General features: G+C 44.2%; 1 protein-coding gene across 1 annotated transcript in view; it reads right to left on the bottom strand.

The window, feature by feature from the left end:
• LOC124552591 (corticotropin-releasing factor-binding protein) overlaps positions 1–18,558 on the bottom strand; it is a 1,062,428-nt gene that overhangs the window by 350,145 nt on the left and 693,725 nt on the right. Inside the window, exon 3 of the mRNA XM_047126916.1 lies at positions 13,227–13,350. Coding sequence (XP_046982872.1) covers positions 13,227–13,350 — 124 coding nt within the window. The remainder of the gene's footprint in view (positions 1–13,226; positions 13,351–18,558) is intronic.

Below are 18,558 nucleotides of genomic sequence, written 5' to 3'. Positions count from 1 at the left end.
AAAATGAGTGAAGGCAACAATTGCCAAAATTTGGTAGACTTGTATACGGAACAATCGGTCGAACAGTGGGAAACGCGCACCGCGGCACCCATTGTTCAGGGGCAGGCGGCTAGCATGAAAGACGCGACCGCCGAATCGCAACAAAGAGCAGAAATGGAATTCCAAACTTTAGAAAATGTTTCGGAATCAGAAGTGAAAATCAAATCTGAATCCCTTGATGACGAATACGGGGGGACAATTAAAGAGGAAGCCGCTACGGAAGTAAAACCGGTAGTTTCCGGGAATTTAACTGATTTATTGAACGTTTTGATTAACGAAATCAAGAGTCAATCGGTCAAGCAAGAAGATCAGGCTGCCAAGCAAGAAGCTCGGGCTGCCAAGCAAGAAGCTCAGTCTGAAAAATTTGAACGGATGCTAGACAATCAGAACAAAGCTATTAACGTTGTTATCAACAATGTTGGAGTTGTTAACACAAAAGTTGATAAAATCAAAGAAGATATTGTTGTAATTAATACCGAAATCGGTAATCTTAAACAGGAAATGATAGGCGTTCAGGCGGAAATTGCGAGCATAAATACTCGTTTTGATTCCGAAATTAGCAGAATCGAGAAAAGTGTAGGAGACGCAGTTGCTCCGATCATCGAGAATAAGGTGACGGAACAAATTCAATTAGTGAAAAAAGAGGATCAAAAGAAGGTGGAAACTTTAAAGGCTTTAGTGTCCGAGGTTGATGCAAAAGTGACGAAGCAGGCTAATACCTGCGAAGAGGAAAAGAGGCAAGTGGAAACGCTTGCGGCAACCACTTGCCAAGTAATTACGAGAGTGTCGGAATTAGAAAAGAAACTTGACGAAAAACAAAGCTATGTGCCAATCTGTGCACATAGTTCGGAATTGTTGACGAAAGAGGAGCGGTTTGACCCCTTGAAAAAAGGCGGTGTACATGCGACGGATTTCATTAAAAACTGTGAAAGAGTTTTACCCAGATCATGGAGTAATGAGAGAAAAATTAATGCGATTATTGATGTGTTGGCTGGTGATGCCAAGCGTTGGGGCTTAAACCTCAACATTACGAACCTGACTTTTGACGAGTTTAAAAATTTGTTTCTGGCTGAATACTGGTCAGAGCAAAAACAGCAAAGTGTCTGGCGCGAATTTGTCGTATCGAGGCCTTTCGATGCGAATTCGCGCGGCTCGATGAAGGAGTTTTGTGAGGGCTGGATCCGCAAGTTGGAATATTTGCGTGATCGCCGCACGGAATCCGAAATAGTCTGGGAACTCTACAAAAAGCTTCCAGATGATACAAAACGCTACGTAGGAAGCAATTACAGGACAATAAATGATTTCCTGGAAAGAGTGGAGGACGAGGACAATTGGCGCAATAATCGCGACAGTGGTAGAGGCCGTGGTAACAACAACGGGTACCACAGCAACCACAACAACGATAACAATGGGAATAATGCATACCGCAACCATGGCAGCAATAACAAAAATGGTTCGGACCGTAATAACAATCTGTACAATGCAAATAATAACAGGAATGACGGAAACCAGTATCACACTAACGTGATACGGGCTTCACAGAATAGTAATAACGCCAGAGGGTGTGACCAGCCGCCTCAGCAGTATCCGGGGAGCGTATCTGCTGGGACGAGACAGGGAAACCATTAGCCGCGCCGGTGAGGGGCCGACCGGGCGTGGAGAAATTTTGGCGGTCCAATAACAGGAGAAAACCCAGGTGTCGTCGTTATGAAAATTCCGTATGGAATAATCAACGGCGGGAGAGTGTGCCAGTGTTAGGAGAAAGGAGTGCGCCCACAAGTAGTAGATCAGCTGTAGACACGGCAGTAGGAAGTACATTCACTGTCAGTGAGAACAATTTAAGTAGTGTTCCGGAAATCGATTATAAAGTGGCAGCTGTAATACCCACAGCGGAACTGGAGATTGAGTTTAAGAATGATTCGCAAGTGTTGAAAGAAGATCAAATGTCGGATAAAACGTCCGTCATCGAGCGAGGAGATGCAGAGAGGGATGAGGTCTGGTTAAGGCAGTTCGGTCGCTTATACGACGAACTAAGAGATTATAGGGGCCTGTACGGGAGAAGTGTTTATGGGGAGCGCGGGCAGGATTTGCCGCGTCTCGTCCCGCAGGAAGATAGTGATTGTGAAGTGATAGAAAGTTCTGGCCCTAACCGGCAGACTTTACTAGAAATAGTTGATGTTAATGGGGAGCACGAGCAAGATGCGTCGTGTTTCGTCCCGCAGGAGTTGAATGTTGAAGTAGTAACGGAAAGTTCTGGCCCTAACCGGCAGACTTTACCGAAAGTTGTAATGGTAGAAGTAGCCGACCCATCCGACGCGAACATCCAGTTTAAACATTGCGAGAGTATTAAGGAGAAAGATTACGAAAATTTTAGTGATAGCCGGACACGATTGGTAAAAAACCACGTAGATTACAGTGTGTATGAGGTTAGAGCTGACGTTATACGGTCAGACGATAACAGTGTGGGTTGCGCAGATCTAGAGGAAGTAATTGCAGATACTACTGGGCACATTTCTCCAGGTAGATTGGCAGATGAGATCAATCTGGCCAAAGAGGAATCAACGAAGGTGACAATTAGTGAATCGATAGCAATGCAACACTCACTAGTTGACGAGTTACAGGAAAAGGTTTCGGTATTGGAGGCGAAGCTACAGACTAAGCCTCAGGACAGACGTGTTGAAATTGAAACTGTATGTGAACAGAGGCTGAAAAAGCCGCCAGATAAACAGGATTTAGGATCAAAGCCGGATGGTTTTTTCTGGAATGACCTGGATATAGACGAGGATTTACTGTGGGAAAATAAAGAAACAGTCGAGGACAAGTGTAGACAGATAGTAGTGTCTGTTAATATGCACGACCTACAACTAAACGTGTTGATTGACACCGGTGCAGAATTGAGTGCTGTATCTGGGAAAATATTTGAGTTACTGAAAGACAGACCTGGCATCGTAGTTATGCCAGTAACAGGAGTGAAAATTATCGGTGCTACTGGGAAGGCCAGTAAACCGGTCACAAAACAGATTTTTGTCAACTTCGAGATATATGGGGCACGATCTGAACAAGAGTTTGTCGTCGTGCCAGACTTAACTACGGAAGTAATTATCGGGTTAGATTGGCTATTAAAGTACCGTGCAGTGATTAATTGCGAAAGCAAAACTTTGACATGTACGTCACAAGATAAAACAATAGTGGTTAGCTTTGACGAGGCAGGAGACGGTGTGCATAGGCAATACCAGCCTATACACATTGTTAACTGGCCGGATGGTATTGATGTAGGTATGAATTTGAACTGCCGTAAAGTGAGGAATCTCGGCATTGACAAAAGTGTAGAAAGTTTAGTGGAAGAGATAATCAAATTCCCTCCACGGATTAACATTAGTATTGGTGTGAAAAAAAGATCGTTTGCGAGAAGTAATGAAGCTTAAAGCCGATGCTCACATACGTCGTCATGGCGCTAAAGCACGTTTTGCTAAGTTTGCAATCGGAGACTTAGTACTTGTAAAAGCTCATGAGAAATCGAGCGAGACAGACAATGAAATCTCTAAATTTAAGTTTGTTTATAATGGACCATATAAAGCCATTGGTATACCTGACACAAATGCTTATTGCTTAGAGTATCCAAGCTCTGGAAAACGATTAGGTATACGGAATATAGTAGACTTGAAATTGTACCAACCTAGGATCGATTAATACCACACAATGGGTAATTTATAAAGTATGTAAAATAGAGTGTAAGATTTAACGATTTGCTAGATTGCCATGCTTTTGACTGACCAAGGTCATTAAAGAAGTTGTAATTAATAAGTAATTAATTTTGATTAATCAATTTAATTTCAATCAATTTAATCATGATCTAATCAACTGAAAAATCCAAGCTGCTAGTTTAAGTTTTCAGCTGAGTCACAGTAGATTAAGGAATGTAAATATGATTTTGTAAATAGCTGTAAGATTCCATGAATATGTGTTCTACTAGTCATTGCCGATGTACTTAGACGCTGTTTTAAGTTTCAGGCTAGTACATGGGTGTGATGATGGACAGTGTTGAGTTATCCACTGTGATAGTGTTTATGGACTCCTTGAGATTACTCGGGAGTGAGTTTTACCGAAAGAATTCAGTGAAACGGACGTTCTGGAAATGCCGTTACAAGGGCGAGAGAGATCAAGCGTGCCGCACAGGCGGGCGCAACAATACTGGCGGGGCGGAACCGCTGTCGGCTCTTGTGCCGCTGTCGGCTCTTGTGCCGCTGTCGGCATTCTTTGTACTTGCGAGTACGAAAGGCGGAATAGTTTTTCTTCCCGGACAGCTGATGTGAAAGAATTCTGCTGTCAATACTTACGTTTTTTTCGATCTACTGAATATTATTTTCTTGTTTAGCATTAAGTGGACTCTCATGGCAAGCGTATTAATTACGAAAAGGTTATATAAAATGTGTATTCTATGTAATTAATAATTAATTTGCGTATTTTGATCTACCTGTTTTTATGACCATGTACTCTGATTAATTTTGTAAATAGTATTCCATTTCTCATAGTGTTACGAATTTTAATGATTTTGGAATAGCTAAACCATTTTCTATATTTTCTATGAATTTTAATATGTTGTCAACCTGTTTTATTTTGTGCAAGGTGACAGAGTGGAATAAGATTAGGAGTGTCTCCACTCAATTATTATGGTCTAAGAATTGATTTATGGTTAATTAGACGAATGCTAACTTTTGTTGATGTTTTGAGCATATGCATTTCCGCTGTTTCTTTTTTGGGACATTTTCTGAGTCTGTTTACGTTACACGAACATCCTCAGACAATGTGGGGCACGTGTAACGCCGGAAATGCATATCCTCCTATTTTCGTCTATTGTACTATTATTTTTTTTCCTTGTTTTGTTACCTCAAGATATGACATTTCTGTCTCTTTATATATTGTAATTGTTTTACTGTTTGTATATATATATATATTTATGCATTTATGTCGATGTATAATTGGTTTGTTTCGTAAATATCATTTGTATTTTTACGCTGGGTCTTGCCTAGGGAAAACTGCTATCGAACGATTACATCGATAGGTCGTGTGAAGAATCAAAGTGTGTAGGATCTTTGGGAGGGTTAACTCTGCCGCGTGGGGCGCGGGCAGGGGGAGTCTGGCGGAAGTAGCGAGTGGAGCAGGTGTTGTGTGACGCTCCCGCGAGTTGCCGCGCTTTCGGGGTTTGGCAGCATGTAATTGCGCTCGACTCGCGATGATAGTTTCTGACATAGTGTCGCGGACGGGAAGCATTAGCTGGTGCGCATCAAGAGCCCGTTTCGCCTGGTGACCGTGTCGAGAAGAAGGCGCGCCAACATTCAGCTTCTGCAACAGCGACGGCCGACAATGAGTGACTGTCGCCACTTCCTCGATCGACGGCTTCAAACCTTCAATCAACCAACAAGGAAGACTAAAAGCACGTAAAGTTTCAGAACTGTATGGCAGACCTCAGCTTTTCAAATTGTTCCATTTGCCTCGCAAAATTACAGCAACTTAGCATGAACCTTTGTTGCTCATTGTCCCAATTGCATTGCCAAGCAGGGTCCCTTCCTTTTCCGAAATGAACCCGAGTGTCGTTGAAATTCAAACGCCAGCATTAAAATAATATAATTAGATTTCACTGCTTTAATTTCAAAGTTCAGTAGCTGGCTACAATATTTAGGTTACACGAGCACAAATTTAGAGTGCGAGTTTTGTTAGCATATTTTAGCTTACCTGTGACTGCAGCTCAGCTTGGTACGTACTAAATTTTACTATTGTTAATAGTTCAGAATCATTTAATTCAAGTTCAAAGTTAAATCTCTTGTTTCTAAATTGCGTAGAGTCAAGTTGCTTTTGAAATGATTGTTGAGGTAGTCCAAGACTAACCGTATTTTACTGGATTTCGATGTGCTTCAGAAAGAAAGCTCACTATTAACTTCAGTCACTAAATTAACTTTCGATTTTCCGGTTTTATTAATTCTTTTGCTAAATTAAGTCAGAGTGTAGCGAAATTTATTACTTCTGACAAACTTTCAGTTTTCACACTACACGTGTCAACCTTCAGTTGCCACGCTTCTAGTGTTAATTATATGTGTAATAACCTTTCTTTTTCAGTTACTATAGTAATTGTCCTTAGGACTGGCGACCGTGATTTCCCCCAAATCTCAAATATCTAATTACCGCTAGTTAACTGTTAACGTAACGGCCGCACATTTACTTTCTTTATTAACTTTACCCCTTTTCAAAATTAATTTCCACCAGTTTCATTTGCATTTTTCCTTTCATTCAGATGTAACCCTTTCCTCCCTCTTTACCGATAGATTAACTTCGGTGACGATTGCTTTTCCCAAATTTCCATTAGGTATACGCGGTTTAATTTTTCACTGTCATTAAGGTCGATAAGTGAGGGGGGAGGTTACATGCTTCCTGCTTACCTGCCACCGAGACAAATGTTCACTCTGAGATTTCTCTGTCACATGGAAGTGGACAGAGAATGGCCATGGAACATTCTGTTGAGAGACGATGTCCATTTCCATCTCCAAGAACGTGCCAATACGCCGAACTGCATAATATGGGCAACAGAAAATCCGCACGCACATCAACTGGCATGGCTTCATTCCGGAAAGGTGACTTGTGTGTTGCGGGTAGGCGGGATCGTTTATCATAGGGAGTTATTTTTTCGAGGAGTTGCGTACTAAAGGTCCTATTACCAGTACCGTTACTGGCAAACGCAATGAGAGAATTCTGCACTGATCAACAGCCTGGGGGTGAAGGCTGGATCATTTTTGTGCCAGATGGTGCTTCTCTGCACATTGCCCAGCCAGTGGAACGGCAACTGCAGTGGCATTTGGGAAATGATAGAATTACCAGCCGTCATTCCGCTACAGCCTGGCCGTCCAGATCACCTGTTATTAATCCGTGTCACTTATGGCTGTAGGGGTATCTGGAACATTCTGTGTGCAGTGCTCCAGAATGCACTGCGCAATACTTGTTCGTAACTGAACATGACCCCGCAGACACACCGATCTGTTGTGGAATATGCTGTTTCTAGATTTCATCTTGGGGCAGAAAACGGTGGACTGCATGCTGAACATGTCTTGTCCCAGTCTCACGACAGTTATCAACCGACGTCATTTTGCTTTTTATGCCTTTTTTTCGCCTCAGGGCAGTTAAAAACCGAATTTTGCTATCCGACGTGGTGCGACCTTGCCGTGGTGGATGGGCTTACATAATTAACAGTGCCAGAACTGTAGAGTGCTGAACGTAGCAGTCGTTTCGCCCTGCGTCAGCAATATACTGTTCAACTTTCATGTCATCCTGAACAGTGGTTTTCTTTCTACAGTATTTTGAGACAGGAAACCAGCACGGTTTTAGGAAACAGCAGTCATGCGAGACACAGCCGGCCCTCTTTGTGCATGATGTACAACAGGCTCTGGATACCGGCTCCCAAGTTGATGCCATATTTCTCGACTTTCGAAAGGCGTTCGACTCAGTTCCGTACTGTCGCTTGCTACAAAAAGTGCGCGCTTACGGTCTATCCGATGGCATATGCGGTTGCATAGAAAGTTTTCTAACAGACAGGGTTGTTGGTTGGTTGTTTGGGAAAGGAGACCAGACAGCGTGGTCATCGGTCTCATCGGATTAGGGAAGGACGGGGAAGGAAGTCGGCCGTGCCCTTTCATTTACATCTACATTTATACTCCGCAAGCCACCCAACGGTGTGTGGCGGAGGGCAGTTTACGTGCCACTGTCATTACCTCCCTTTCCTGTTCCAGTCGCGTATGGTTCGCGGGAAGAACGACTGTCTGAAAGCCTCCGTGCGCGCTCTAATCTCTCTAATTTTACATTCGTGATCTCCTCGGGAGGTATAAGTAGGGGGAAGCAATATATTCGATACCTCATCCAGAAACGCACCCTCTCGAAACCTGGCGAGCAAGCTACACTGCGATGCAGAGCGCCTCTCTTGCAGAGTCTGCCACTTGAGTTTGTTAAACATCTCCGTAACGCTATCACGGTTTCCAAATAACCCTGTGACGAAACGCGCCGCTCTTCTTTGGATCTTCTCTATCTCCTCCATCAACCCGATCTGGTACGGATCCCACACTGATGAGCAATACTCAAGTATAGGTCGAACGAGTGTTTTGTAAGCCACCTCCTTTGTTGATGGACTACATTTTCTAAGGACTCTCCCAATGAATCTCAACCTAGTACCCGCCTTACCAACAATCAATTTTATATGATCGTTCCACTTTAAATCGTTCCGCACGCATACTCCCAGATATTTTACAGAAGTAACTGCTACCAGTGTTTGTTCCGCTATCATATAATCATACAACAAAGGATCCTTCTTTCTATGTATCCGCAATACATTACATTTGTCTATGTTAAGGGTCAGTTGCCACTCCCTGCACCAAGAGCCTATCCGCTGCAGATTTTCCTGCATTTCGCTACAATTTTCTAATGCTGCGCCCGCATCTCGTGGTCGTGCGGTAGCGTTCTCGCTTCCCACGCCCGGGTTCCCGGGTTCGATTCCCGGCGGGGTCAGGGATTTTCTCTGCCTCGTGATGGCTGGGTGTTGTGTGCTGTCCTTAGGTTAGTTAGGTTAAAGTAATTCTAAGTTCTAGGGGACTTATGACCACAGCAGTTGAGTCCCATAGTGCTCAGAGCCATTTGAACCATTTTTCTAATGCTGCAACTTCTCTGTATACTACAGCATCATCCGCGAAAAGCCGCATGGAACTTCCGACACTATCTACTAGGTCATTTATATATATTGTGAAAAGCAATGGTCCCATAACACTCCCCTGTGGCACGCCAGAGGTTACTTTAACGTCTGTAGACGTCTCTCCATTGATAACAACATGCTGTGTTCTGTTTGCTAAACACTCTTGAATCCAGCCACACAGCTGGTCTGATGTTCCGTAGGCTCTTACTTTGTTTATCAGGCGACAGTGCGGAACTGTATCGAACGCTTTCCGGAAGTCAAGGAAAATAGCATCTACCTGGGAGCCTGTATCTAATATTTTCTGGGTCTCATGAACAAATAAAGCGAGTTGGGTCTCACACGATCGCTGTTTCCGGAATCCATGTTGATTCCTACATAGTAGATTCTGGGTTTCCAAAAACGACATGATACTCGAGCAAAAAACATGTTCTAAAATTCTACAACAGATCGACGTCAGAGATATAGGTCTATAGTTTTGCGCATCTGCTCGACGACCCTTCTTGAAGACTGGGACTACCTGTGCTCTTTTCCAATCATTTGGAACCTTCCGTTCCTCTAGAGACTTGCGGTACACGGCTGTTAGAAGGGGGGCAAATTCTTTCGCGTACTCTGTGTAGAATCGAATTGGTATCCCGTCAGGTCCAGTGGACTTTCCTCTGTTGAGTGATTCCAGTTGCTTTTCTATTCCTTGGACACTTATTTCGATGTCAGCCATTTTTTCGTTTGTGCGAGGATTTAGAGAAGGAACTGCAGTGCGGTCTTCCTCTGTGAAACAGCTTTGGAAAAAGGTGTTTAGTATTTCAGCTTTACGCGTGTCGTCCTCTGTTTCAATGCCATCATCATCCCGGAGTGTCTGGATATGCTGTTTCGAGCCACTTACTGATTTAACGTAAGACCAGAACTTCCTAGGATTTTCTGTCAAGTCGGTACATAGAATTTTACTTTCGAATTCACTGAACGCTTCACGCATAGCCCTCCTTACGCTAACTTTGACATCGTTTAGCTTCTGTTTGTCTGAGAGGTTTTGGCTGCGTTTAAACTTGGAGTGAAGCTCTCTTTGCTTTCGCAGTAGTTTCCTAACTTTATTGTTGTACCACGCTGGGTTTTTCCCGTCCCTCACAGTTTTACTCGGCACGTACCTGTCTAAAACGCATTTTACGATTGCCTTGAACTTTTTCCATAAACACTCAACATTGTCAGTGTCGGAACAGAAATTTTCGTTTTGATCTGTTAGGTAGTCTGAAATCTGCCTTCTATTACTCTTGCTAAACAGATAAACCTTCCTCCCTTTTTTTATATTCCTACTAACTTCCATATTCAGGGATGCTGCAACGGCCTTATGATCACTGATTCCCTGTTCTGTACATACAGAGTCGAAAAGTTCGGGTCTGTTTGTTATCAGTAGGTCCAAGATGTTATCTCCACGAGTCGGTTCTCTGTTTAATTGCTCGAGGTAATTTTCGGATAGTGCACTCAGTATAATGTCACTCGATGCTCTGTCCCTACCACCCGTCCTAAACATCTGAGTGTCCCAGTCTATATCTAGTAAATTGAAATCTCCACCTAAGACTATAACATGCTGAGAAAATTTATGTGAAATGTATTCCAAATTTTCTCTCAATTGTTCTGCCAGAGGAACCACCCCGGCATTTGCCTGGAGTGATTTAGGGAAATCACGGAAAACCTAAATCAGGATGGCGGGACGTGGGATTGAACCGTCGTCCTACCGAATGCGAGTCCAGTGTAACAGACAGGGAGCAGTATGTCGTCCTGAACGGCGAAACTTCAACAGAAACAAGAGTAACTTCAGGTGTGCCCCACGGCAGTGTAATAGGTCCGGTGCTTTTTACGATTTACATAAACGATCTGGTTGACGGTATTTACAGCGGTATTAGACTGTCTGCCGATGATGCTGTAGTCTACAGGGAAGTAGTATCACACGAAAGTAGTGAACGAATCAATGAGGATTTGCAGAAAATAAATGCGTGGTGTAATGACTGGCAGTTATCTCTCAATATTAGAAAGTGTAACCTACTGCGTATAACAAGACGAAAATCCCCATTAATGCACGAGTACAAAATAAATGATCAGTCTTCGGAAGCGATAACATCCGTTAAGTATCTGCGTGTGACTATTCGAAATTATCTCAACTGGAATGATCAGATTACGCAAGTAACGGGTAAGGCTAACTCTACATTGCGGCTTATTGTAGAATGCTGAAGCGATGCAGTCCTTCAACAAAGGAAATAGCTTACAGTACGTTAGTTCGTCCAGTCTTGGAGTATTGTTCGTCTGTATGGGACCCTTACAAGTTGGGTCTGATTCAAGAGATTGAGAAGGTCCAAAGAAGAGCGGCAAGATTTATGACTGGTACAATTTAGCCATCCCGAGAGCGTTACAAATCTCATAGAAAGTTTGAAGTGGGACACACTTGCAGATAGACAGCGCACTAAACGGAAGGGGTTGCTCACTAAATTCCGAAAACTGCTCTTCACTGGGGATGTAGAGCATATACCGGGTGATCAAAAAGTCAGTATAAATTTGAAAACTTAATAAACCACGGAATAATGTAGACAGAGAGGTAAAAATTGACACACATGCTTGGAATGACATGGGGTTTTATTAGAAAAAAACCGAAGTTCACAAAATGTCCGACAGATGGCGCCGGACAGCAAAACGTCAGTGACTGCGCATGACAATCGTGTATAAAAGGAGCTGTAATGAGAGAGAGAATCAGATGCGCCAGCAGTCGCAGCATTTTGACGTTACCTGAAAAGGCGCTTTTAGTGAAACTGTATTATCAGAATGGGAAATGTGCTAGTTCAGCGTTACGATCCTATCGCCATAGGAAGGGGATTCGAATGGGTAAAGGTCCGTTGACAAATGCAGCTGTGGCGAGAACGATTTCTAAGTTCGAAGCCACGGGATGTTTAGATGATAGACCCAGCAGTGGCCGACTGAACACAAGGCGTAATGTTGCTGAGACAGTTCAGGAAGGAATGGAGACTGTAGCGGGTTCGTCTATGCACGGGGAAGTCAGCGCTCGTGCAGTCGCACGTCGCACCGGCATTCCATACACTACTGTTTGATTGGCACTTAGGCGTACCCTCCGTGCAAAATCCATCGGCATCATGAACTGTTACCTGGCGATTTAGTGAAGCGGAGGCCTTTGCGGCGTGGGCGTTTCAAAAGATGGTGGAAGATGACGATTGGTTGAGTAACGTGTTGTGGACAGAAGAAGCTCATTTCAAGCTCCGAGGGTCTGTCAACACCCACAACTGCAGAATTTGGGCTACCGAAAATCCTAGAACTGTCGTGGAAACTCCATTGCTGGACGAGAAAGTCACGGTATGGGTCGGATTTACCACATCTACCGTTATCGGGCCTTTTTTTTCTTCGAGGAAATCCATGATTCTGGTTTTGTAACTGCTACAGTGACGTGTGAGAGGTACGCCGATATGTTACAGAATCGCATCATCCCCAGCCTGGCTGATAAACACCTGCTGGAACGTACGATGTTTATGCAGGATGGCGCTCCACCCCATATTGCTAGACGCGTGAAAGATCTATTGCGCGCGTCGTTTGGTGATGATCATGTGCTCAGCCGCCACTTTCGTCATGCTTGGCCTCCCAGGTCCCCAGACCTCAGTCCGTGCGATTATTGGCTTTGGGGTTACCTGAAGTCGCAAGTGTATCGTGATCGACCGACATCTCTAGGGATGCTGAAAGACGACATCCGACGCCAATGCCTCACCAAAACTCCGGAAATGCTTTACAGTGGTGTTCACAACATTATTCCTCTACAGCTATTGTTAAGGAATGATGGTGGACATATTGAGCATTTCCTGTAAAGCAAACCATCTTTTCTTTGTCTTGCTTTGTTATGCTAATTATTGCTATTCTGATCAGATGAAGCGCCATCTGTCAGACATTTTTTGAACTTCTGTATTTTTTTTGGTTCTAACCCATGTCATTCCAAGCATGTGTGTCAATTTGTACCTCTCTATCTACATTACTCCGTGATTTATTCAGTTTTCAAATTTATACTGACTTTTTGATCTCCCGGTTTTATTACCACCAACTTTCAAATCGCACAATGATTATCATTCAAAGATAAGGCAAATTAGAGCTTGTACTGATGCGTTCAGACAGTCGTTTTTCCGTCGTGCGATCTGTGAGTGGAACAGAGGGGGGCAAGTATGACTTTGGCGCAAATTGTGCCCTCCGCCACACACCGCTTGGTGGCTAGCGGATTAGATACGGAGATATGTAGAACTTTTATAATGGACACCCTGTACCTCCAATAGATTAGCGATGGCAGACAGCAGTTTAATGACACGTACAGTGCCCTCTTTTCTCGAACTGGTATTGGAGCGGTGGAGCTTTCAGCGGCGAATGAGCGACGTGCAAAAACTAAGCGCGCAGCATAACGTGAAGCGTGGCGCGGCGCGGTGCCGCCTACCTTTGATGATGTGGTAGGGGGAGCGCTTGTCCCTGGTGAGGCTGACAGAGGAATCCCCGTCTGGGGCGCCATTGGCTGACGGCAGCACCGACACCAGCGCCGCCAGGCTCCCCGTGGGTGTCGGCTGAAACACATAGAGGGAAAAATCAGTCCGTGCCTCAGTGAAGACTACTACACAGAATGAGTCGCTAAAATGAGTTCGTTACAATATGCATTCGGCTGAAATTTCTACACTACTGGCCATTAAACTTGCTACACAACGAAGATGACGTGCTACAGACGCGAAATTTAACCGACACAAAGGAGATGCTGTGAAATGCAAATGATTAGCTTTTCAGAGCATTCAAACGAGGTTGGCATTTGCGGTGTGGGCGTTTTAAAAGATGGCGGAAGATGACGATTGGTTGCTGTCAACGCCCACAACTGCAGAATTTGGGCTACCGAAAATCCTAGAACTGTCGTGGAAACTCCATTGCACGACGAGAAAGTCACGGTATGGGTTGGATTTACCACATCTACTGTTATCGGGCCTTTTTTCTTCGAGGAAATGCGTGATTCTGGTTTTGTAACTGCTACCGTGACGGATGAGAGGTACGCCGATATGTTACAGAATCGCATCACCCCCAGCCTGGCTGATAAACACCTGCTGGAACGTACGATGTTTATGCAGGATGGCGCTCCACCCCATATTGCTAGACGCGTGAAAGATCTATTGTGCGCGTCGTTTGGTGATGATCGTGTGCTCAGCCGCCACTTTCGTCATCTGCATTTGTTCTTGGTGTAGCCATTTTAATGGCCAGTAGTGTAGTAAGCTTATGAAACCGTACCGCACAAGCAGAATGCAGTCAAATTGCGGGCTTATGGAATATTGTCTCGGTTATGAGACTGGATTCGTGATTTTCTTTCAGAAAGGTGACTGTTCGTAGTAACTGATGGAAAGTGATCGAGTAATACAGAAGTTATTTTTGGCGTTCCCCAAGGCAATATTGTAGGACCCAAGGTAATATTATAGGCCTGTAAACGATTTAGGACAAAATATGAGCAGCCGTCCTAGGTTCTTTGCAGATGAAGCTGTCGTTTATCGCCTAGTAAAGTTATCAGAAGATCAAAAACCAATTGCAAAACGATTTAGAAAAGATATCAGTACTGTGCGAAATTTTATTTATTTTTTAACCTTCTCACCTGAAGTGGATAGGGCAGGCCGATGGAGCGCTTCTTCATGCTCTATTCGGCCTTTGGTTTACACATATTTATTTGATTAGCTATATTTCCTTACAATTTTAAGGAACAATATTTATTTTACTGGTTATTATAGCTTATAATTCTAAGTTTGGTGCTTAAAACTAGTTTATGATAAGTATATTTGTTTGTTCTACTCTTATATTTAATTACAGATCCCACTGCTGTGGGCAGTGACTGTTTATTAGAATGTTTGTTGTGGAGCGAAGGTCCACTTCCTGTTTGCTGCATTGGTTGCTGCGTTCTGGTTCTCCTACTCTTTGGTCTTGTATCTCGCCCAGGTGTGGTGGTGTTTCTTCGTCCTCGGTGAGGGGCGCCATTGTTGGCGCTAGTTCTGGGAACTCTTTGGTAGTGTTTTGGGCCACTGTCCTATTTGGGTGAATGTTTCACTTTCTTGTTTTGTTGATTTTGGTGGTTATGATGTGCTCTAAGTCGGGGCGATTCTGTAGTATCCTTTTGCTGTATCTGGCTCTTAGGTTGGCTAGACGTGTTTGTAGTGGTGTGATTTTCGCGATCCTATATACCTCATTGCTTTGTGTAGTTCCTCCTAGAGCTGGGGCCCCATACTCTAGTAGTGGTCTTACGAAAGTTTTGTATGTTGGTATTGCTCTGTGTGTGCTGCATCCTTCGAATCTTCCTTGTACTTATCTGACGAGTCCTTGTCTTTTTCTGATCCTGTTGAGTAATTCATGTTGGTGAGTGTGCTAGTTCAGATATTTGTCGTAGTGGATCCCCAGATATTCGGCAGTATTCCCTAGTTGGAGTGGCGTACCCTATAGTGTGAGTCTTATGTCTCTTTCATTTTGATGTCTTTTATTTTTGGTTAGATTTCGATGTCGAAAAAGTACTATTTGAGTCTTGCTGGGGTATGGTTGGATCCCATTTCTTGCCATCCATTTTTCTAGTTTATACAAATATGCACTTTCCTTTCTTTGTATTGTCTGTGACCCAGTGTGCCGTATCATCGGCGTATAAGGCCAGTGCTTCTTTATTGCCATCTGTGGTCGGAATGGTTTCTGTGTAGAGGGTATATAACAACGGGCATATGATGGCTCCCTGCGGTACGCCAGCCTGTGGTGTGAAGAAGTCTGACGTTTCGTTTCCTACATGTACCCGGCATTGCCTTCCGCTTATTTGCCCTTTTATTATCCTCACCATTTTCTGCGGGATTCCTACATTGACTACCTGCGTTAACAGGCCGCTGTGCCATATTTTATTGAAGGCTCGTCCGATGTCCAAAAATACAGCCAGGGTGCATTGACTCTTGTTGAATGCTTGTGTGACATCAGTGGATAGTCTCATGAGCGGGTCATTAGTGGTGTAGTTTTTGCGGAATCCCGCTTGGATGGCTGGTATTATGTTCTTGTTTTCTACGTATTTTCTGTCCGCAGCTCGTGGTCGTGCGGTAGCGTTCTCGCTTCCCGCGCCCTAGTTCCCGGGTTCGATTCCCGGTGGGGTCAGGGATTTTCTATGCTTCGTGATGACTGGGTGTTGTGTGATGTCCTTAGGTTTGTAAGGTTTAAGTAGTTCTAAGTTCTAGGGTACTGATGACCATACATGTTAAGTCCCATATTGCTCAGAGCCATTTGAACCAATTTTGAACGTATTTTCTGATTCGATCCGTTATTATTCTTTCATACGTCCGTCCTATTACGTTAAGTAGTGTGATAGGTCTGTACGAATTGAGGTTTGTTTTCGCTTTGTTCGGTTTTGGTAGCATGATGATTTTCCCTTTCTTCCACGCCTCTGGTGTCGTTTCGCTGGTTAAACAGTAGTTAAATACTGTTGTTAGTATTGGTGCTACTGTTTCTATGGGGGCTTTCCTGAGGTGTAGTCTGCGAATTCCGTCTTCTACCGGAGCCGAGTCCCTGCCTGTCGTTATAGCTTCTATTACTTCGTTTTCGGTAATTTGTGTTGTGAGCGTTTCTTCTTCCTCCCCGTCTGCAGTGGGTGCGTTTAGTATTCCGTGTATGGCCTGTTCCGTCGCCAGCCGGTGGGTTTCGTCGAATCTCGGGTCTTGCGGGTGTGAGTGTATTACTTCTAGATTGTTTTTGAACTCCTGCGCTATTTTCCTGGCATCAGTGGTTGGCTCGTTGTTGATTAACAGACACGGTGCGTTGGACTGTTTTTGGCCTATGAGTGTTTTAAACCTGTGCCAAAATCTGCCTTCGTCCCTGTAGCCTAGTGTTTTGCAAGTTTCAGGCCGTTTCGTTTTGCCTGTAGTCGGAGATTATTCGTTTTATCCGCCCGTTTAGTCTGTTACAGACTGTCCTTAGTGTGGGGTCATCGGTTCTTTTGAAAATTGGCAGTTGATTTTGGTGAGGGGACCAAACAGAGAGGTCATCAGTCCCATCGGATTAGCGAAGGATGAGGGAGGAAGTCGGCCGTACCCTTTCAAAGGAACCATCCCAGCATTTGCCTGAAGCGATTTAGCGAGATCACGGCAAATGTAAATCAGGATGGCCAGATGCGGCGTTGAACCGTCGTCCTCCAGAATGCGAGTCCAGTTTGCTAACCACTGCGCCACCTCGCTCAGTAAAAGTGTGGGGTCATCCACATGACTGCTAAATGGAATCCGTTAAAGTTCAGTTACACAACTAATCAATCAGATCTAAAGGCCGTAAATTGTACTAAATGCCTAGGGACTACAGTTAACAACAACTTAAATTGGAAAGAACACACAAAAATGTTGTTCGGAACGCGAGCCAAAGACAGCGATTTATTGGCAGAACAGATGCAACAGATCTACTAAAGAGACTGCCTACATTACGTTTGTCCGTCATCTTTTGGAGTACTGCTGCACGGTGTGGGACCCTTGCCATATAAGATTAAGACCGGGTGAAGTGGCACAATGTTTAGCGCACTGGATTCACATTTGGGAGGACGACGGTTCGAACCTCCGTCTGGCCATCCTGATTTAGGTTTTTCGTGACTTCCTTAAATCGCCGGGATGGTTCCTTTGTAAGGGCACAGACGACTTCGCTCCCTGTCCTTCCCCCAATCAGATGGGACTGACGACATCGCTGGTTGGTCCCTTCCCCCGAATCAACCAACCATATAGGATAAACGGAGTACATCAAGGAAGTTCAACGGAGAGCAGCATGTTTTTTACTATCGAGAAAGAGGAGAGAGAGTTTCACTGACATTATACAGGACTTAGGGTTGACATCATTAAAACAAAGGCATTTTTAGATTGTGGCGGGATCTTCTCACGAAATCCAGTCACTAAATTTCTCCTCGGAATGCGAAAATATTTTGTTGAGTCTGACCTACAGAAGGAGAAACTATCATCGTAATAAAATAAGGGAAATCAGAGCTCGCACGGGAAGATACAGATGTTCGTTTTTCCGCGCGCTGTCCGAGAGTGGAATAATAGAGAATTGTTGTGGAGGTGTTTCGATGAACACTCTGCCACGCACTTAAAGTGATAGATTGATCAGCAGTGTAGTCCGATGATGATGATGATTAGTTTGTGGGGCGCTCAACTGTGTGGGTATCAGCGCCCGTACAAATTCCCAACCTTTGCTCAGCCGAGTTTCGCCCCTTTCATGAATGATGATAAAATGATGAGGACAACACAAACACCCAGTAATCTCGAGGCAGGTGAAAATCCCGGACCCCGCCGGGAATCGAACCCGGGACCCCTTCCTCGGGAAGCGAGAACGCGACCGCGAGCTCACGAGCTGCGGACGCTTAAACAGAGGTCAAGGTTAGGCTGAAAGGTGATAATGTGGTTGCGAGGATACGAAGACAACGAATGTGAATATTAAATGTAGCCTGTGGTAACCGACTGAAGCGTAGCGTAGTCCGATTTTTACATTGGTGCAGTATTTAATCGGTTGTTATTCAACAACACCGATATATTGGCATGGACGTCCAGCTATTGGGACTGTGCCATTAAGGAGGCAGTTGAGATTAAATTAGCGAGCAACCTTGTAATCAGGGATGGAGGTTTTTGTTTAAACTCTGCTTGGACTCCTGCTCTTCCCTTGTCAGAAAACTGAGGGACAGAGTCAGCGTTACCTCACCTGCTAGTTCGTAGTCTCACTATCGATATCGCTGACTTTGGTTATCTTTGGTGGCACTAGTGTTC

The sequence above is a fragment of the Schistocerca americana genome, chromosome 10 (assembly GCF_021461395.2).
Source record: "Schistocerca americana isolate TAMUIC-IGC-003095 chromosome 10, iqSchAmer2.1, whole genome shotgun sequence".
In the NCBI taxonomy this organism is placed as follows: Eukaryota; Metazoa; Arthropoda; class Insecta; order Orthoptera; family Acrididae; genus Schistocerca; species Schistocerca americana.
The sequence above is the reverse complement of the archived record's forward strand: the minus strand, read 5'-3'. Positions and strand labels throughout refer to the sequence as shown.